The 21,931-nt window shown below is 41.8% G+C and overlaps 1 protein-coding gene and 1 long non-coding RNA gene across 2 annotated transcripts in view; one reads left to right on the forward strand and one right to left on the reverse strand.

Annotated features, from left to right (window-relative positions):
* Window positions 1–18,086, reverse strand: part of LOC310707296 (cytochrome P450 2J2-like) — a 45,568-nt gene extending 27,482 nt beyond the window's left edge. The window contains exons 1-2 of the mRNA XM_083504312.1: window positions 17,829–18,086; window positions 16,702–16,864 (exon numbers count right to left, since the gene is read on the reverse strand). Of these exons, the coding sequence (XP_083360438.1) occupies window positions 16,702–16,864; window positions 17,829–17,996 (331 nt within the window). The 5' untranslated portion in view covers window positions 17,997–18,086. The remainder of the gene's footprint in view (window positions 1–16,701; window positions 16,865–17,828) is intronic.
* On the forward strand, window positions 7,674–15,711 carry LOC310707568. The gene is made up of 2 exons (XR_014526588.1): window positions 7,674–8,942; window positions 13,882–15,711. It is a non-coding gene; the product is annotated as an uncharacterized lncRNA (long non-coding RNA).
* Window positions 18,087–21,931: the final 3,845 nt, after the last annotated feature.

A 21,931-nucleotide genomic window follows, 5' to 3' on the forward strand; every position in this document is an offset into this window, starting at 1 on the left:
CTGGAGCTCAATTGTTGCCCAAACCCTTTCCGGAGGGTAGCTGAGGTTAACGCAAGTGGGAGCAAGTGCAGTTGACTGAAGCTAGCATGACTGTGCAGATACGTCAATCCATAACGGATCAGGCAGGTAGGGGTTCCTGCGTAAAACTTACAGCTTCAGCACAGCGGGGCCCATGCCCGGTCAAAGACACTAGATGGTACCTTTACCTCAGACTGTCCTGGCCCGCTCCTGGTTCACGAGGATGGGTCACCTTTGTTGAGACACCAATTCACAAGGGCACTCCGCAAAGCTATGGATTCCTGTGGTTTATCTTCCCAGGAATATGCGGCACACTCATTCAGGATTGGTGCCGCCACAACAGCTGCACGCTTGGGCCTGCCACCGGATAAGAATAAGGAAATGGGCCGGTGGAAATTCGACGCTTATAAAGGTAACACTCGTTAGTATGCACTCTGCTCCTTGACTTCCAGAACGCCGCAGCCATGGGAAGGAGCGCGAGCCTGCCCTTCGGGGGAGTCTTGAGCAACACAGAGGTCTAGAGGGGTCACGAAGGCTCCGTGAACCTCGTAACCCCAGGACGTTATCCTGAGGGTCAAGGTACCCAGCGACGCTGCTCAAGCTCCCCTGTATTGTCGGCGTTTAGCAGGGTTTGAGCTGCAGCACGAAGGGGATGTAACAGACTCTGTGTTGTGAAGCTTCATGCTCCATGTGAAAGCAGTGAGCCTCCGACAACAGTCATAAAACTGGGAAAAAGCAAACCAACTAAGCTGATAGAAAGATTAACTAAAGAACCCAGCGTAAAAGGATTACGAGAGGTAAAAGGCGAAGGAATCCACTACTGGCGGTAAGAGAAAATGGAGTACAACGTAAGGCTGGGAGAGAGGGAAAAATAAAAAAAAGCTGCCGCTAAGTGGTTGTAGAAGAGAGACCTCAGATACAAAGTATAAGGACTCTGAGGCAAAGTAACAAATGAAAATATCTTAAGGGACTAGAAAGAAGTGAAAGGAATTTTTCTGTTCTGCTATTTTACTCAGGCCAGTTAAAAGAGTGAAAAACAGATCGGCAGCAGGAGGAGGGAAGGCGCGGAGAGGCAGCGCCCTTCCAGTGACGTCTGGGAGGAAAAAAGAGATTTGTTTGTTTGGAGAAAGCTGCGAGCTTACGTACAAACACCTCATTTCTTGTTCTTCTCCCCGACAAAAAGAGTTATAACCTAATATTTTGGCCGGAGAAGAGGGGGTTTACTTTCTAGATTAATTCACTGCAACAGCGGAAAGAGACTGAGAACAGAAAGCGTAATCAGGACGGTGGGTCAGGACTTTTTGCTATATATAAAAGCTTCTCCCCCCCAGGAGACGTCCTAATTTGGTCCTGCCCCACACCCATATGCCTGCTTTTGGATTAAACCTCACCCCACACTCTGTTTAAGTTCCAGGGGACTATTGGTCGATGAGATTCAAGCCAATGGTCGCAGCAATTTTGGCGGCTATGTCTGTGTCTCTTATATAGCCCTTCTATGAACTTTGCAAGTTCCTTTTTTTGTCCTGTGCTACTTGTTGATATTTTGGTCACCCTCTTCCTCTTCTCATTGTTTGATTACCTTTATCTTGATCGCTCTTCCCTATCCTTCCAATAGGTTTCTTCTTTTTCTTTGGTACGGTACCTCCTTATTTTTAGCCCCCCCCCCCAATGGCCGATAACCAGTAACTTATGAGAGCAGTTATCGTGTGGTGTGGGGAGAGAGACAACTGGCCGTGAGACCCTACGGAAGATAATAGATCCAGGACTTGGAAAGTTTACAAGGCGCCACTGTGTGAGAGCGGAAGGGACTACTTCGGAAGGAATCTTCGGGAAGAACAGAGAAAGCCAGCAGGGGGTTTCAGGGACTGCCAGGGGAGGGAGAGTTTTCAATATGAAAAAGGGGGTGGGAACGCCATCAGAAAGGAGGCCATCTAGACAAGAAGATGGGAAGGAGGGGAGGGAAATCAAGGACTATGATAGTTTAATGGTTGAGATAAGGAAGGAATTTAAGCATAATGAGCAATATATTGAAAGAAAACTACTGGAAGTACAAGACACGTTGGACAAAAGATTGGAGGGGGTGGTGGGAGAATTAACAGGAAAAGTTAAAGATCTATCGGTAAGAGCCAAGGTGCTTGAGGACTCAATGAAAAGGGTGCAAAAAGACACAAAGGATAGTAAGAGGGACTTGGACAGGATTAAAGTAGAAGTTAAGGAGATAGGTAAAGTACAGGAAGAATTGTTGGATAGCATGGCAATGACCAAGATGAGACAGAATCAAGCAAATTTGAAATTTAGAGGGATCCCAGAGGAGATAAATGAGAACATAACATTTAAAATTGTGAAAGAGCTGGCAATCTGGTTAGATAGAAAGGAAGAAGAGATAAGCTACTCATTGGCAAATATCTTTCGGATAAAAACAAAATCAGCTAAAGCCAGGGGGAAAAGATTGCCAGGAGATGTATTAGTTATGTCCAATTCGATGGATATGAGAAACAAAATACTGAAACAGAATTATAACAAAAGGTTATATATTGGAGGAAATTCAATTATCATATACAAAGAGATTCCTTCGAGATTTCTTCGAAGGAGGGATGCCAACAAAAAATTAACTAACCAACTGAAGAAAAATGGGATCCTATATAGATGGGAATTTCCGGAAGGAATTTCATTCTATTTTAAGGAAAAAAGATTCAAACTGTCCAACCCTTCAGAATTAGAAAAATTTGCAAGAAGATATGAGAAAGAACTCGGAAAGATGGGGGGGGGGAGGAGGAGGGTGAACGATCGGGGAGTGGGGACGGAGGCGGAGAGAGTGGAGAAGGAGAGAGGGAGACAAATTCAGGAGAAGAGAGGGAAGGAGAAGAGATAGACGATAAAAAGCAGTAGATTTAATCTAGACTTGTTTTTTATTATTTGCATACAAGTCATGGCTCTAAGAGCTCTGACCTGGAACGTGAACGGACTCAACAATAAAAATAAAAGGAATCAGATTGCGCATATTCTACTAAAAAGGAACCTTGACTTAATCTGCCTACAAGAGACTCACGTAATAATACACCAGTGAAATTAGCGAAGATTTATAAGTTGAAGGATAAAAGATGCTGGAAATGTAGAGAGGTAGAAGGTGACCTCTACCGTATGTGGTGGTCGTGCTGCAAAGTGAGAGGCTTTTGGGAATTGGTCTATAATGAACTTAAAAAAATCTTGAAATATACATTTCCCAAAAAGCCAGAAGCTTTTTTGTTAGGAATGGTCGGTAAAGAAATTAAAAAAGAAGATAAGACCTTGTTTCTATATGCCACGACAGCTGCAAGAATTATGTTAGCACAAAATTGGAAATTAGAAGTAATACCTAACATAAGTGAGTGGCAGGTTAAAATGATAAATTATGCTGAGCTTGATAGAATATCAGGAAGATTAAGGGACCAAGACGAACAGAAATTTCATGATAATTGGAAGAAATATTTAATGTATATGGAATCTAAATCTCAGGTGACACTGGCGGGGTTGAAATAACTCTAACAGCGGGAAAGGCCTATGTAAAAGAGTTAAAAAGTACGCGACTATATAATTTATTCGATACTTACCAAAGGAGTGGACGGAAGTCCAAGGCTCAGTTGAGACTAACTCAGTTATATATTTTATTTATGATTTGTGAAGTGGATATAATTTGCATAAGGTATGTGGTGGATTTTTTGTTTATGTTTTTCCTGTATATATGTGCAAATATGAATAAAAATTTATGGAAGAAAAAAAAGAATACGCTCTGCTCCTTTACCTCGACTTATCCGTATTTTTTAATTTTATTTTTTTTTACTTTCCTTTATTCTCAGCCGTTCTCAGAAGCATCTGGATTTGTGGCCATGGTATAGTCCATTCGGCCCACGTCAGTTAGCTGTGGCCTCACCCCAACCTTGGATTACCACCTGGAGTGCGAGTTTCCTGGTTTTTGAGACAAGGCATTGCTTATGCCATTGCTGAGAGGGAGAGACGAGGCATTGCTTATGTCATTGCTGAGTGCGAGTTTCCTGGTTTTCGAGACGAGGCATTGCTTATGCCATTGCTGAGAGGGAGAGTTGCCACGTTTGGCCCTCCTGACATCCTTATCCTTCTATTAGGGAAAAATGACCTTGTTAGCAGAAGAAGTGTGGACTTGTCGTGGCACATAAAAGGAGATTTGGATGAGATTGCTGCCCGTTGGGTGCACTTTTTGTATGGCCGAGTCATCTCTCATGACCGTATCCGGATTGGCGACCAAGCCTTGTACCGGAATGATGGGGTCCATCTTTCAGCCCAAGGGAAGGACATTTGGTTAACTAGCATCATCAGCAGCATCAGGGATTGGTTACAGCTGTGAGGGTATTGGCGGCGAGCCCCTTTTGGGCTCGGGTGGCGGTTAGGCTTTGGAATAATGTGTTGTGGTGTCGAAGGGCTAGGTGTGGCCATCGCCTGCGCCTTCAATTTTTGGGTATTCCGTTAAAGGAATCCGGCGGTCGTGTATTCTGTCCGATGCCTGCTTGGCGGGAGGCCATGGCACGACCTTCGGTGACATCAGGGGAGAGCCTATAGTTGGATTAGCATCAACAGGCTCCACCTACTGGTGAAAAACCCCCTTTGTTTGTTTGTTTGTTTTTTAGACTCACCCCTTTCCGAGTGGGTGGGGTCAGCTGACGTAATCCAATGCCTAAGCCAATACCTTTTCACTTGCTGTAATCAATAAAGTTGTGGCCTTTTCTTGCCCATTAACCTTATATTACGTGTCCTTGTGTTTCATTCCACTGCGCGGGGTTCGGGTCCTCGAACCACAATTGAAATTCAAATACAAGGAGAGATTTTTTTGATAGTAGGAGTTTATGCACCAAATGAGGAGAAATCTGAATTCTTTAAAAAGTTGCATGAGACCTTGATGGACTATTTGGACTATAATGTGATTTTGATGGGGGATATGAACGGAGTGGTATCTACAAATATGGACAAGGCACAAAGACAAGTAGTCACTAAGGATGGTAGACTACCAAAAACATTTTTTGAGATGACAGACAATTTGGACTTAGTTGATATCTGGAGAACAAAGAATCCCTTGGGTAGAGTGGGAACCTTCTTCTCTGAAGCCAAAATGACATGGACAAGAATTGACTGAATATGGGTAACTAGAGGAATGACACCAAAGACAAGAAAAGTGGAAATTTGTCCAAAAACCTGCTCCGACCATAATGCCGTGAAGATGGAGATGAAACTAACACCAACTGGCATTTTCAGATGGAGGATGAATGACACCTTATTTAGAGACAAAGAAGTGACTAAGAAGGCCCAAAAAACCTTGAGAGACTATTTTGAGACAAACATGAACACTAATGTTGAAAAAAGAGTAATCTGGGACGCAAGCAAAGTGGTTATGAGAGGGTTCTTGATACAACAGAATGCAATAAAGAAGAGAATCCAAAATGAGAAGAAAGATAAAATTTTGGAGAAAATAAAGGAAAGTGAGAAGAAATTGAGAGTAAAACCAAAGTCGCAAGAGATCTTGAGAGAAATAAAGTTATATCAAGTACAATATATGAAAATGATGAATCAGAAAATAGAATGGAAAATTAAACAAATGAGACAAAAGACATTTGAGTCGGCTAATAAATGTGGGAAATTGTTGGCCTGGCAAATGAAAAAAAGACAAAAACTAAACACTATTATAAATCTAGAAGTGGAAGGAAAGAACATACAGAACCCTGGCGAGATTAGAAACTGTTTCCAGAGGTACTTTAAACAATTATATACACAAGGGCCACAGAAAGAAATTGATATAGATTGATTTTTGAAAATAAATGGATTACAAAAAATCTCTCAAGAAAACAAATTAATGTTGAATTAGCTAAAATCTGCTGCTTAAAACCTGGGAACGGACTGCCCCTAGACAAGGAATGCCACTCATTGGAAAGCCTATCGGTAAGCAGAGGATTTCTGACAGCTAACTCTGCAGAAGAGATACAGTGTTTCTGGACTTCTCCTGCCTTTAAAGTAACTGTTCAGGTGCACTGAAACTGTTGTTTTTAAGTGAATTGGGGGACTTATAAAGACCATCTTTGTTCTTAAAAGTTGCAAGTTTTGGCTTTTACTGTGTCCCCCTAAAGGAGGCTGGATATTGTTACAATAACAACTGGGTTAGAGGAAAATTCCATTCCAAAACAAACTTTCGACTGTGGGAGCGACCTTGAATTCTTATGAGAGTGTTATGGCAGATGAAAAAGGAAAGATAGAGCTGGCGCAGGAAAAAAATACTAGGTCTGGCAGACACTATCGGATAGATACTGCGCAGCAGCGAAGGGCTTCAACATCTGGAGCATCTTGAACATCAGGGGCCACACTCCTACAGGTCAAACCAAAAGTTATGTCGTCCAAAGATGTTTTGGCACATGCACTTGGAAAAATTAATGAATCTTTGGAAAATTTAGCTAAGCAGGTAGCAGAGACAAATAAACAAGTAGCTGAAGCATCAGGTAAAATTGATCTGAATATTACAAGTATTAATAATTTGGGACAGAAGGTGAACACCAACACAGAGTCTATTGAAAAATTATTACAGGAATCTGCTTCGACCCGAAAAATAGCTGAAGAAGCAAAAGATATTGCAACTGCTATTCAAGAGGAGATACCACCAGTATATAAGAAATTGGAGAACCACGATTTGACATTATCTATGATTGAATTGAAAGAGAGACAAAGAAATTTAAGAATCAGGGCTGTACCAGAACAGGAGAAAGATAACCTGGCTGACTTTCTTACACAGGAATTTACAGACTTTTGGCAACAGGACTTGGGGAAGGAAGAATTTAAGATAGTGAAGGCATTTAGACTTGGAAGAGGACAAAGCAGGAACAAGGTGAGGGACTATTTGATTACTTTTCGAACAAAAGAAGAGAGAGAGACAAAATTTTGAATTTGCACTATCAAAAGACAAGGAGAGAAATTTTTGATTGTAGGAATTTATGCACCGAATAAGGGGAAATCTGAATTCTTTAAAAAGTTGCATGAGACTTTACTAGACTATTTGGATTATAATTTGATTTTGATGGGGGACATGAATGGAGTAGTATCTACAAACATGGATAAGGCACAAAGACAGGTAGTTACCAAGGATGGTAGACTACCATAAACATTTTTTGAGATGACAGACAATATGGACTTAGTGGACATTTGGAGAGTAAAGAACCCCTTGGGAAGAGAGGGAACCTTCTTTTCTGAAGCCAAGATGACATGGACTAGAATTGACCAAATATGGATAACTAGAGGAATGGCACCAAAGATAAAGAAAGTAGAAATCTGCCCAAAAATCTGCTCCGACCATAACGCTGTAAGGATGGAGATGAAACAAATATCAACCGGATCCTTCAGATGGAGGGTGAATGACACCTTATTTAGAGATGAAGAAGTATACAAAAAGGCCCAAAAAACTTTGAGAGACTATTTTGAAATAAATATGAACACTAATGTAGAAAAAAGAGTAATTTGGGACGCAAGCAAAGCGGTCATGAGAGGGTTTTTGATACAACAGAATGCAATAAAGAAGAGAAGTCAGAATGAGAAGAAAAATAAAATTTTGGAGAAAATAAAAGAAAGTGAGAAGAAATTTAGAGCAAAACCAAAGTCTCAGGAGATTCTGAGAGGAATAAAATTATATCAAGTACAATACATGAAAATGATGAATCAGGAAATAGAATGGAAAATTAAACAAATGAGACAAAAAACATTTGAATCAGCTAATAAATGTGGGAAATTGTTGGCCTGGCAAATGAAAAAAAGACAAAAATTAAATACTATTACAAACTTAGAAGTGGAAGGAAAGAATATACACAACCCAATTGAGATTAGAAACTGTTTCCAGAGGTACTTTAAACAACTATACACGCAAGGGCCACAGAAAGAAATGGACATAGACCAATTCTTGAAGACAAATGGATTACAAAAAATCTCTCAAGAAAGTAAATTAATGCTGAACTATAAAATATCTGAACAGGAAGTGGAAGGTGCCATTCAAAACATGCAATTGGGCAAATCTCCAGGACCGGATGGGCTGACTTCTAGATATTATAGATCCTTGAAAGAGTGGTTATTACAACCTTTGAAGGAAGTCTGCAATGAAATTTTGGAGGGGAAAAGGGCACCAGAGTCGTGGAAAGAGGCGTACATTACACTTATACCTAAAACAGAGACTGAAAAGACTCAGCTTAAGAACTACTGCCCTATATCGTTACTTAATGTGGATTACAAAATCTTTACAGACATTTTGGCCAAGAGATTGAAAAAAGTATTGATGGAAGAGATTCATAAAGACCAAGCGGGCTTTCTCCCGGGAAGACACTTGCCTGATAATTTGAGGAATATAATTGATATTTTGCAAAAACTAGAAGTGAATATAAACACTAAAGCAGTTCTGATATTTGTGGATGCGGAGAAAGCTTTTGACAATATCTCTTGGAGTTTCATGAAGAAGAACCTACAGGGGATGGGGATAGGCCAAGGTTTTGAAAATGGTATAGGTGCAATATACTCTGAACAAAAGGCTAAATTAATTGTAAAATAATGTGGTGACGGAAGAATTTAAGATAGAAAAAGGGACACGACAGGGGTGCCCAATCTCCCCACTGCTTTTTATATCGGTCCTGGAGGTTCTGCTGAATATGATTAGAAGGGACCGGTTGGTTAAAGGTATACAGGTCGGAGCCAAACAGTACAAACTGAGAGCATTTGCAGATGACTTAGTATTGACGTTACAGGAGCCAGAATCTAGTACGAAAAGGGTTTTAGAACTCATTCAAGAATTTGGTCAAGTGGCAGGATTTAAACTGAACAAGCTAAAAACTAAGGTTTTAGAGAAAAATTTAACACCGATTGAAAGAGAGAGGTTTCAGAATGAGACAGGCCTGACCGTGGTTAAGAAAGTGAAATACTTGGGGATTAATATGACAGCCAAAAATGGGAACTTATTTAAAGATAATTATGAAAAATGTTGGATGGAAGTGAAAAAAGATTTAGAAATCTGGTCAAATTTGAAGCTTTCATTGTTGGGTTGTATTGCTGTGATAAAAATTAAATGTATTGCCTAGAATGTTGCTTTTGTTTCAGACACTGCAAATTGTGGACAAGATGGACTGTTTCAAGAAGTGGCAGATATATATTTCTAGATTTGTCTGGCAGGGCAAGAAGCCCAGAATAAAATTTAAGAAATTAACTGATGCAAAGGAAAGATGAGGATTTGCCCTGCCAGACTTTAAACTTTATTATGAATCAGCAGCTTTTTGCTGGTTGAAAGAATGGCTACTTCTTGAAAATACAGACATTTTGGATTTAGAAGGTTTTAAGAACGTATTTAGATGGCATGCATATTTATGGCATGATAAGGTCAAAGCACATAAAGCATTCAAAAATCATATTTATGGCTACTCATTGACTGAGCTTGTTGAGAGCTGGAATACCCAGCTCCTGGCAGCCATCGTTGAGATCGCACCTAAGCGCCCTCTGCGACCCCGCAGAAACCGGGCTTCCTGGTTTACCGAGGAGCTTCGGAAAATGAAGCGGGACCTCAGACGGCTAGAGCGAGTATGGCGGGGTACCCGTGACGGAGCCTCAAGAACATCTTATAGGGTTTTTATGAAAACCTATGAGATGGCAGTGAAGGCCGCTAAGAAGTCTTACTTCTCGGCCTCCATTGCATCCGCTAGCTCTCGCCCGGCGCAATTATTTAGTATAATTCGTTCTTTAACGTCCCTTGAAGGACAGCCAAATTTAAATAACAATCTGACACACAGCTGTGAGGCATTTGCGAGCTTTTTTGTGGAAAAGGTCCTGTTGCTCCGCCATGACCTCCCTGCCAATTTGGATACAATAAAGGAACTAGAGGCCCCTCGACTGTCCTCGGGTCCAGTATTGGACCACTTTGACCGGCTATCTCCAGCCGATGTGGACAGATTCCTCCAAGCTGGAAAGCCCACCACCTGTCCTCTTGACCCGTGCCCGTCATGGCTGATTAGAGCATGTCCAGACGAGGTGTGGGCCCCCCCTGGGGGATATCATCAATTTGTCCCTTGGCACCGGGATATTCCCAGGGGAACTGAAAGAGGCGGTGGTGCGTCCGCTCTTAAAGAAAACATAATTAGATCCCTCAGATCTATCCAATCACCACCCGGTCTCGAATCTTCCATTCCTGGGTAAGGTGATTGAGAGAGCGGTTGCTGAACAGCTTGGTAGGTTTCTGGATGAAACATCTGCTTTGGATCCATTCCAGTCCGGCTTCCGCGCTGGTCATGGGACCGAGACGGCTCTGGTCGCCCTAACAGATGATCTCCGCAGGCAGCTGGATCGAGGCAGGTCAGGGCTGCTGATTCTTCTAGATCTGTCAGCAGCCTTTGACATGGTCGATCACGAACTCCTGGACCACCGCCTTGCCGACGTGGGGATCCAGGGCACAGTCCTTCAATGGCTGCGCTCGTTTCTCTCTGGTCAGGGACAGAGGGTGGCGCTTGGGGGGGAATTGTCATCACGCCACTCCTTGGTGTGTGGAGTGCCTCAGGGTGCGATTCTCTCCCCGATTTATAACATCTTTATAACATCTTTATGCGCCCCCTCGCCCAGCTTGTCCGGAGTTTTGGGCTGGGTTGCCATCAGTATGCTGATGACACCCAACTCTATCTGTTGATGGATGGCCATCCTGACTCAGCCCCAGACACACTGACCAGATGTCTGGAAGCTGTGGCTGGATGGTTACGTGGGAGCCGGTTGAAGTTAAATCCTTCGAAGACAGAGGTCCTCTGGCTGGGGCGGGACGATATGGGATCGAGGGGGCAACTCCCATCTCTTGCGGGGGTGCAATTAGTGCCAGCACCGTCCATTAAGAGTTTGGGTGTAATCTTCGATACCTCCCTCTCTATGGAGGCGCAGATTACAGCTATAACAAAGGCGGCATTTTTTCATCTCCGCCAAGCTAAGCAGTTGGCCCCTTATCTCTCTCGCCCTGACCTAGCCACTGTGATCCATGCGACGGTCACCTCCAGACTGGATTATTGTAACTCGCTCTACGTGGGGCTGCCCTTGAGACTGACCCAGAAACTCCAGCGGGTGCAGAATGCCGCGGCGAGACTCCTTATGGGGTCTTCGCTGCGAGATCACATTCATCCGGTACTATACCAGCTGCACTGGCTCCCGGTGGAGTACAGGATCAGGTTTAAGGTGCTGGTTTTAAGCTTTAAAGACCTATACGGCCTAGGACCCTCGTACCTACGGGACCGCCTCTCCTGGTATGCCCCACAGAGAAACCTACGGTCTGCAAATAATAACATCCTCAAGGTCCCAGGCCTCAGAGAGGTTAGGCTGGCCTCAACTAGAGCCAGGGCCTTCTCGGCTGCGGCTCCAATCTGGTGGAATGCTCTGTCACAAGAGACTAGGGCCCTGCGGGACTTGACATCTTTCCGCAGGGTCTGCAAGACAGAGTTGTTCCGCCAGGCCTTTGATCAGGGCGCAGCCTGACTCCCTCCTCTGGCAACCTGCACAGAACTTTGCTTAATTGGTTGCCATCAATTTGATTTAATTATTTTTTATAATGAAATATTTTTAGATTGTGTGATTATTTGACTGTTGTTAGCTGCCCTGAGCCCGACTTCGGCTGAGGAGGGCGGGATATAAATAAAATTTATTATTATTTATTATTATATTGTCAGGAAAGCACTGTTCAATGTTTGGATAAGATACAAGGATTTATTGGAAAATAAAACCCCAAGGTGGCTGTCACCAATGGATGCAAAAGCTCTGAAAAGGCTCAATATGGAGGCCAAATGGCCGAAATATTGGGAAATTTTGGAACAAGAAGGAGACAAATTGAAATTGCAGAGTTTCGAGAAATTAAAAAACAAAGTGAGAGATTGGCTTCATTATTATCAGATAATGGAGGCATATAATTTGGATAAGAAAATTGGCTTCCAGGTGGAAAAATCAAAACTAGAAACAGAACTGTTAGAACCCAAAACTAAGAATTTGTCAAGAATGTATAACTTGCTGTTGAAATGGAATACTCAGGATGAAACGGTGAAATCTGTTATGATTAAGTGGGCGCAAGATGTTGGACATAATATCATGTTTGCTGACTGGGAACAGTTATGGACCACAGGTATGAAGTTTACGGCATGTAATGCCCTAAGAGAGAATATTATGAAAATGATATACAGGTGGTACATGACCCCAGTCAAGCTTGCAAAAATCTATCATTTGCCCGATAATAAATGCTGGAAATGTAAAGAAACTGAAGGCATATTCTTTCACTTTGGTGGACGTGCCCAAGGATTAAGGCTTTCTGGGAAATGATATATAATGAACTGAAAAAGGTGTTTAAATATACCTTCTTGAAGAAACCAGAGGCCTTTCTTCTGGGCATTGTCGGCCAATTGGTGCCAAAGAAGGACAGAATTTTTTTAATGTATGCTACAACAACAGCAAGAATACTCATTGCAAAGTATTGGAAGACACAAGATCTACCCACTTTGGAAGAATGGCAGATGAAGGTGATCGACTATGTGGAATTGGCAGAAATGACTGGCAGAATCTGAGACCAGGGAGAAGAGTCGGTGGAAGAAGATTGGAAGAAATTTAAAGACTATCTACAGAAATATTGTAAAATTAATGAATGATAGAATGATGTTGGATAGTAATTAAGCGGTTTCCAGCTGTACTGCTCTAAGAGAATATGAAAAAAGGGTTATAAATGGGTTAAAATCTAATGGTAAGGATTTGCTGAACCCATAAATTGAAGTGGAATACAAAAAAGGGAGGTACGAGGAGGTCCGGGAAACAAGCTAAAGGAAAATAAGTAATAGAAAATATGTGTGTTTTTAACTGTTTCTATTGTGTATTTTTCTCTTTTCTTTTTCATTTTTACTGTAATATTTCAAAAAACCTTAATAAATATCTTATAAAAAAAGAAAAACAAATTAATGTTGAATTATAAAATAACTGAACAGGAGGTAGAAGGTGCCATTCAGAATATGCAATTAGGTAAATCTCCAGGACCGGATGGACTGACTTCTAGGTACTACAGATCTTTAAAAGAATGGTTAGTACAACATTTAAAGGAAGTCTGTAATGAAATATTGGATGGGAAAAGGGCACCAGAGTCGTAGAAGGAAGCGTATATCACACTTATACCGAAAACAGAGACTGAAAAGACGCAGCCCAGGAACTACCGCCGCATATCACTGCTTAATGTGGATTATAAAATCTTTGCAGATATTTTGGCTAAATAGAGATCAAGCAGGCTTTCTCCCGGGTAGACACTTGTCTGATAATATGAGAAACATAATCAATATTTTAGAAAAATAATAAGTGAATATTAATACCAAGGCAGTTCTGATATTTGTGGACGCGGAGAAAGCTTTTGACAACATTTCTTGGAGTTTTATGAAGAAGAACCTACAGGTTCCCAATTGCTTTGGGAGTGCAATTTATTCAGAACAAAAGGCTAACTTAATTGTTAATAACGTGGTGACGGAGGAATTTAAGATAGAAAAAGGGACACGACAAGGTTGCCCAATCTCCCCATTGCTTTTTATTTTGGTCCTGGAGGTCCTGCTGAATATGATTAGAAGGACCAATTGGTTAAAGGTATACAAGTCAGAGCTAAACAGTACAAATTGAGAGCATTTGCAGATGACTTAGTATTGACATTACAGGAGCCAGAATCTAGTACTAAAAGAGTTTTGGAACTGATTCAAGAATTTGGTCAGGTTGCAAGATTTAAACTGAATAAGTTAAAAACAAAGGTCTTAGAGAAAAATTTAACAGCGATTGAGAGAGAGAGGTTTCAGAATGAGACAGGTTTAACAGTGGTTAAGAAAGTGAAATACCTGGGGATTAACATGACAGCTAAAAATGGGAACCTATTTAAAGACAATTATGAAAAATGCTGGACTGAAGTGAAAAAAGATTTAGAAATTTGGTCAAATTTGAAGCTTTCACTGCTAGGCCGCATTGCTGCAATAAAAATGAATGTACTGCCTAGAATGTTGTTTTTGTTTCAAACACTGCAACTTTTGGATAAAATCGATTGTTTCAAGAAGTGGCAGAGAGATATCTCTAGATTTGTCTGGCAGGGCAAGAAGCCTAGAATAAAATTTAAAATACTAACGGACGCAAAGGAAAGAGGTGGATTTGCCCTGCCAGACCTTAAACTTTATTATGAATCAGCAGCTTTTTGCTGGCTGAAAGAATGGCTGCTTCTTGAAAACACAGACATTTTGCATTTAGAAGGTTTTAATAATGTATTTGGATGGCATGCATATTTGTGGTATGATAAGGTCAAAGCACATAAAGCATTTAAAAATCATATTGTCAGGAAAGCATTGTTTAATGTCTGGATAAGATATAAGGACCTACTTGAAAATAAAACCCCAAGGTGGTTGTCACCGATGGAAGTGAAGGCTCAGAAAAAGCTCAATATGGAGGCCAAATGGCCGAAATATTGGGAAATTTTGGAACAAGAGGGAGACAAATTGAAATTGCAGAGTTTTGAAAAACTAAAAGATAAAGTGCGAGATTGGCTTCATTATTATCAAATAATGGAGGCATATAATTTGGATAAGAAAATTGGCTTCCAGGTGGAAAAATCAAAATTGGAAACAGAACTGTTAGACCCCAAAACCAAGATTTTGTCAAAGATGTATAGCTTTCTGTTGAAATGGAATACTCAGGATGAAACGGTGAAATCTGCTATGATTAAATGGGCACAAGATGTTGGACATAACATAATGATGGCTGACTGGGAACAGTTATGGACCACAGGTATGAAGTTTACGGCATGTAATGCCTTAAGAGAGAATATTATGAAAATGATTTACAGGTGGTACATGACACCAGTCAAGGTTGCAAAAATCTATCACTTCCCAGATAATAAATGTTGGAAATGTAAAGAAACTGAAGGTACATTCTTGCACCTTTGGTGGACGTGCCCAAGGATTAAGGCTTTCTGGGAGATGATTTATAATGAAATGAAAAAGGTATTTAAATATACCTTTCTGAAGAAACTAGAGGCCTTTCTCCTGGGCATGGTTGGCCAATTGGTGTTAAAGAAGGATAGAACTTTCTTTATGTATGCTACAACAGCAGCAAGAATACTTATTGCAAAGTATTGGAAGACACAAGATTTACCCACTCTGGAAGAATGGCAGATGAAGGTGATGGACTATATGGAACTGGCGGAAATGACTGGCAGAATCCGAGACCAGGGAGAAGAGTTGGTGGAAGAAGATTGGAAGAAATTTAAAAACTATTTACAAAAACACTGTAAAATTAAAGAATGTTAGAATGATGTTGGATTGAAGTTAAGTGGTTTTTAGCAGCAATGTTATAAAGGAATATGTAAAAATGGATTGTTAACAGGTGATAATCTAAAGTTATAATATACTAAGATAAAAGATTAAGATAAAATCAAAGAGGGAAAGGAATTGCTGAACTAACTAATTGTTCTGGAATACAAAAAAGGGAGGTGTGAGGAGGTCAGGGAAACAAGCAAATGAATGATAAGATATGGAAAGATTGATTTTTTTTAACTGTTTTTACTTTGTATTTTCATTTTCATTTTTTTCTTTTCTTTTACTTTGTTTCTCTTATTTTTGTAATATGCTGAAACTTTAATAAATATCTTATAAAAAAAAGAAAGTCCTGTTGCTCCGCCATGACCTCCCTGCCAATTTAGATACAGTGACAGAACTGGAGGCCCCTCGACAGTCTTTGGGTCCAGTGTTGGATCATTTCGATTGCATACTCCCTGCTGATGTGGATAGATTCCTCTGAGCTGGTAGGCCCACCACTTGTCTCCTTGATCCATGCCCGTCTTGGCTGATTAGGATGTGCCCAGATGTTGCACGGATCCCCCTGGTTGAAATTATCAATTTGTCCCTTGGCATGGGGACATTCCCAGGGCAGCTGAAGGAAGCAGTGGTGTGTCCGCTCTTAAAGAAAACTTCACTAGATCCTTTAGATTTATCCAATTACTGCCCAGTTTCAAATCTTCCATATCTGAGTAAGGTAATTGAGAGAGCGGTTGCTGAACAGCTCGGTAGGTTTCTGGAGGAAACATCAGCTTTAGATCTATTTCAGTCCGGGATCCGTCCTGGTTTCGGGACCGAGATGGCTCTAGTCGCCCTAACAGATTATCTCCGTAGACAACTGGATCGAGGTGGGTCGGGACTGCTGATTCTCTTAGATTTGTCAGCAGCTTTCAACATGGTTGATCATGATCTTCTGGACCACCGCCTCACCCACGTGGGGATACAGAGCATAGCCCATAAATGGCTGGTCAGGGACAGAGGGTGGCGCCAGGGAGGGAGATGTTCTCACGCCAATCCTTGGTGTGTGGAGTATCAATAATATTTATTATTATTATTATTATTATTATTATTATTATTATTATTATTCGGCTCATGCCCACCATTAGAATGGCAATTGTCATGAACTTAGAGGGAGCCTGGTGGTCCCCTCAAATATTTTAGGGGGGCACTGAAAGGACCTCAGCCCCTAGTTGTTCACTCCTAGGTAACCCATTTCCTGTTGAGTGCAACAATAATAGAGAACCTTTGCTCTGGACAGCCCTTTAAACGTTTTCTCTTGGGAAAATACCAGGAGAAATTCTTATTTTTCACTACTTACCTTTTCCTTTTGCCATAGCCCTAAGGAAAGGAGTCTGTGATCGCTCGTCTAATTCTTCAGAGTGGTCAGTGAGCGCCTCTTTCACTGCTTGGAATCCAGACAGTACTACAACGGGTAGATGTATTGTCCATAGGGTGAAAATATTTCCATGTTGCTTTGCCAGCTACCATTAGGGTCAAAAGAGAGGAGAGGAATGATGTGTTTAAAAACTGCAGTTGGATATTTCAACTTAATACAAGAGCTTCAGTCTCCCTCACCTTTGTAGATTCTTCCGTATGTCCAGAGCTCAAGTTATGGCTGCTCCCTGCTGCTTCTCCCTTCCCTCTGCATACCACTCTTATATGTTTGCTCTCTATGCCTGCATTCTCATTCCCTGTCAGTGAAGCAACATCGCTGACACCAGGCTTAAGAAATTGAATAGCACCTGCAGGTTAATTCCATGTTGAGAGGCTGCCATGAATGAATGCTGAGGACCTATGTGGTCAGTCAATTTTTTTAAATATAATAATATTTTATTCTTTTTTCCTTTTAGAAAATTATATCTATTATACAACAATTATATTCCAATTCAACAAAACAAGTGACTTCCCACTCACCCAACATCAATGTTTATAACTTGAATTACATACAATTGCATTTTAAAGTTCCATCGTATCTAATTTCATCCTCTCCAACATGTTTCTTAATATATTCTGCTGTTTTCTTACACTTCAAACCACACTGTGGTCTTTACATATGGGAAATAACTTTTTATATAGGCTGCAAATGTTTTCCAATCTTCTTTACAAGATTCTAAATTAGTATCTTTTATCAATTTTTGCCATCTCTGCATATTCCAACATTTTCGTAAACCATTCTTTCTTTGAGGGTGTTCTCTCCTCCTTCCTCAGTTTAACAGTATACATTAAATATTTTTGATCAGTAGTTTTTAATGCATATTTTCAACTTTTATATGATTTTCTGCTTTTCAGTATTAATAATAATATTCTTTGTATTATCCCTATTATTTGTATATCTTACTGTTTCTTACAAAGGAGGCTTATGGCATTTACCATTTGATGCTATTGTTTAAGCTGAAATATCACAATTGTTGAAATCAGACTGAATTATAACTAAGATGTAAGTACCTTAATGAGAGTATCTTCATGAATCTTCAATCCAAAGTTCCACAAGACTACAATGAGAGGAACCTTAGGAGGGCCTGGAGGGTAATGCCTGTTTGACCAGAGCAGTTTCTTGGAGTTCAGAATCAGAAGAACCACCAGCAGAGCAATCAAAATTGCCCATATCTCCATCCTTCTCTTACTGTCTCTTTCTCCTTAATTCTTTCTAGGTTGCCTGGTCAGGTTCAACTCTCTTTCTCTAAGGGCTTTTTGCTTTCCTCAGAGACATCAGCAGTACTCTCTGCTTATATATGCTCAGTTATTAAAAACAAATAAGCAACAATGGGTGTGATACCATGTGCAAATAGCTTTGGAATGTGATTGCAAGTCATGTAATACAACTGAACACTATAATCATTCTTATATGGGTCACACAAATGAGAGGGTGTTTGATGAATTGTAATTAGAATCCAAGCTATCTTAAGACCGATTTTGTGACACAAATATTTGAGAAAGAATTTTGTACCAAATATTCATAAAATAAAAAATGAATAGGGGGCCGCCAGGGGCGCATTGGAAGATGGCCGACAATACCATCTCTCCAGCTCACACGGGACAATTAAGAGGCTGATATGGGAGTATGCAGCGTCCCTTGTTTACCCCAGGGAATGGGAAAACACTGCCTTGCCTGCTGTTGCCATAAATCACCCCCGAGTTCATAAGAAGGGGGTGAAGGCACTAGGCACATAGCCCCTGCGTGGATTGGCTCTCCCGGACGCTGTCTCTGATTGCGTGAACTGGTTGCAGGAGTTTGATATAAACAATTAGGAGAAGTAAATGCACATATTTCAAGTGAAGAACGGGAGTTAAGACTGCTAATTGAAGTGACCTCTGTGAAGTAGAGCAACGGGTTGGATTTAACAGGAATATATCAAGAAGAAAACATCAAAGGGTCCGTATGTCAGAATGGGACTGGATGGGGGGACTTTCCTTTTGCTCTTTTATGTGATTACCTAATAACCCCTCCCCAAGAAAGAACAGTTGCATAATTGACATTAGCGGGATGAGTAAAAACTGTGTGAAAAAGAATTAATAACCAAAGGCTTGGCTCATGGAGATCTAGAAGAGTGGGGGCTTTTGGAGTGACGCAGCAATAAAAAGAGAGTCGCCATGTTGGCAGGTTATGTCGAAAGACTGGTGGCTGAGGAGGAAGTTAAGGATTTGTTATTATACTGGATTCCTGGCAGAACCTCCTCAGAAGTTTGAGAAAGGGAGTGACAGACCTGCGAAGATTAACGACGGTAAGAGTGTTTTTTTTATGGAGGTGATGAGAAGAGGCAGCCGTCTGGGTATGACTCTTGGATGAATGGAAAAACTCACACAGGATTATAAAGGAAAAATATATGAAAACAACAAAAAGAGATGTGGAAAACAAGAAGAAAGGATTGGATAGAATTGTGAACATCATTTGGACAGAATTGTGGACATTAAAGCAGTAGCAACAAAATGATTGGATCCATTTCGGAACTTGAAATATGGGTACCCCCAACAAAAAATTAAAATTTGGCTTTGTAATTCGGAATTAATGTGATGTGATTTGATTGGTCTGTTAATAAAAATTATTTTCAAAAAAATAAAAAATGAATATGAGAAAAGCTCCGCTGGATCACACCGAAACCCTCTCTTGCGCAAAAAGAGGGATTACCTCTTTTCTCCCTTGAAGAGTGCATAGAGCTGGAGGAGGAATTTGAAAGAGTGATAGTCTTTCCTGCTTCCTCTTTATGATCTATATGTACTGGATCCAACTTTTACCCAGACTCTTAGGAAAAGCCAAGTGTGCATGTGTACATTCTCTCTCTCTCCCTCCCTCCCCCCTCTCTCAGGGGGCTCATCTGGGAGAGTGAGGACTCACGCAAATGTATGGTGCCTGCTTGTAAGTGAAAGAATAACACTCCTGAATAATTTAATTCCTTATAAAAATTCATGATTTACACCAAGATTCTGAATATTCTTTATTTGTCAAGGCTTCTGTCTCAAAATAGAAGAAAATGTTTGCTGATATTGAAGGTATGGGCTTCTGTGCAGTCAGTTTGAAGCGGGACCTAAAATCCACTTTTTTTCCTTTTCCAAGGGAGCATTTCTAATATGCTTTAACGAGCTCTTGAGCCAAAACCCAGCTGTATAAACTAGTGCCCAAAGCTCTCTCCCTTATCAGTCCATGAAGGCTGGTAATGACGGATGGCCTTGACCAGGGATGACACTCTGGGCCTTATCTTACATCCTTACCACAAAGACCACAAAGACGCACAGACCTAGTCCGGGAACAGTGCCAGAGTGTGTTCTTGAAGTTGGTGACCTCTTGCTCCAAGATAAGAGTATAAGAACAGGAATACCCTTTTATGGTCAGAAGTGCAAGAAGGAATACTCTTTTATGGTCAGATGTACAGGAAGGAATACCCTTTTATGGTTAAGAGTGCTGGAGGAGGAACATCTGTGATGTCAACCTGCGTGTACAAGCTGATGTGCTTGGATTCCTGGGGAAGTGGGAGAGGGTGCCTGGAGGATATATATACTGCATGAAATCTCTCATTTCTTTGGACTTGCTGTGGACTGACCACGCAAGTGCCTTCTGCTATCCGGAGAGCAGAATAAAAGAACTCTTTCTCTGAACCAACCCTCGGTGTCATTTGACTTCCTTCCTCCTGTTCGGGAGCAATGCAGAGCCCACCAATTGGTAAAGTCTAATAAGGCTACAATATTAAAATAGTTTAGGGAAACAATAGGTAAGAAGTGTAGATGCCAACTTCTTTTGGACCCCCTAATAAAATATTTTGGGGGACCTTCCCCACCCATGTTCAGTATACACCTTTAGGCGCCAGGCAAAAATGTTCCTTTTCAACCTGGCCTTTGCCTGACTTGATCTACCTTTTTGAAAAATGCTGGATTTTTTTTGGGGGGGGTTATTGGGTTGTTGGTTTTTGTCAGGGGTGTAGGAGCAGAGGCAAGGGCAAGGGAGGAAACAGAGAGCGAAGGGGAGGAGGCAGAAGAAAAGATGAGTGATGACGACGACCCGAGATCTCCGAGACTTTCCAGTGAATCAGAGGATTCACAGAAAGGAGCACCAGTGGCCAGGGCAAGGGGGGAGTCTAGGGGGGCACCCCAGGAAGATAGAGCCAGAGGGGACTCAGAGGAGAGCAGTTGGAAATCGGGACCAGCGTCACCGCCAGAGAGCAGGGAAGAGGAAAGGAGCCAGGGGGCAAGCGCTGGCAGCTCACCACAGGAGGGAGGGCACGAGTCAGGAGTGGCCACACCTCCATCGGGGAGCGAAGAAACGGTTAAGCGGAAAGTGGAAGGTTGGGCGCGCGCGCCAAGTTCAAATGCAGAGGAAGGTGGCGCAGTAAGCAGCCCGGAAAGGGAGCCAGGTCCTAAAGCCCGGCGCAAGGAGACAGGAGGGTCCGGGGGGTCAGCGTCAGAAGAATCCCGGAAGGAAGAGACCCCGGGGGGTAGAGGGACCCAGAGGAGGTCAGTCAGACGGAAAAGGTGGAGCCGGGCTAGGATATTAAGTTGGTGCACACGGGGCGGAGACTCAGACGGAGCTTCGCCGATCTAGCTACTAGACGTAGAGTTGCGCGCAGCAGCGTGAGAATGGAAACTGTAACTCAATAAAGACTTTTACTTAATGATCGCTGGCTAGCGTGATCCTCTGTGAGCTAGGATCTTCAAGCAGCTCTGACAGTAAGCTCCGTCTCTCAATTGTGGGCATCTACAGCCTCGAGGAGGGGAGAGAAGCAGGTGCCTACTAGCGAGCTCACGAACGGCAGACGACATGACGGCTGAGCAGCAGATAGAGGAACTCAGAAAAGCAGTGTCACAACTGAATGCCGAGGCTCTCGCATCCAGGAAGAGAGAGGAGGAGGCAGCTGCCGCCTGCAGGGATCTCCAGGTCAGGTTAGACGTGCTGACAAAGCAGACACCCAGGCAGGAGGGAATTGGGTTGGCGAGACGAACAGGCGGTCTGGTCTCTCACTTCGATGGGAACCTGCAACAGTATCCCAACTTTAGAGCAGACGTACTGTGCGCACTGCAACTGCTGAATAAAGACTTTAGAGATGAGCAAGAGAAAGTGG

This window comes from Podarcis liolepis (assembly GCF_965112155.1).
Source record: "Podarcis liolepis genome assembly, chromosome: 5".
NCBI lineage: Eukaryota > Metazoa > Chordata > Lepidosauria > Squamata > Lacertidae > Podarcis > Podarcis liolepis.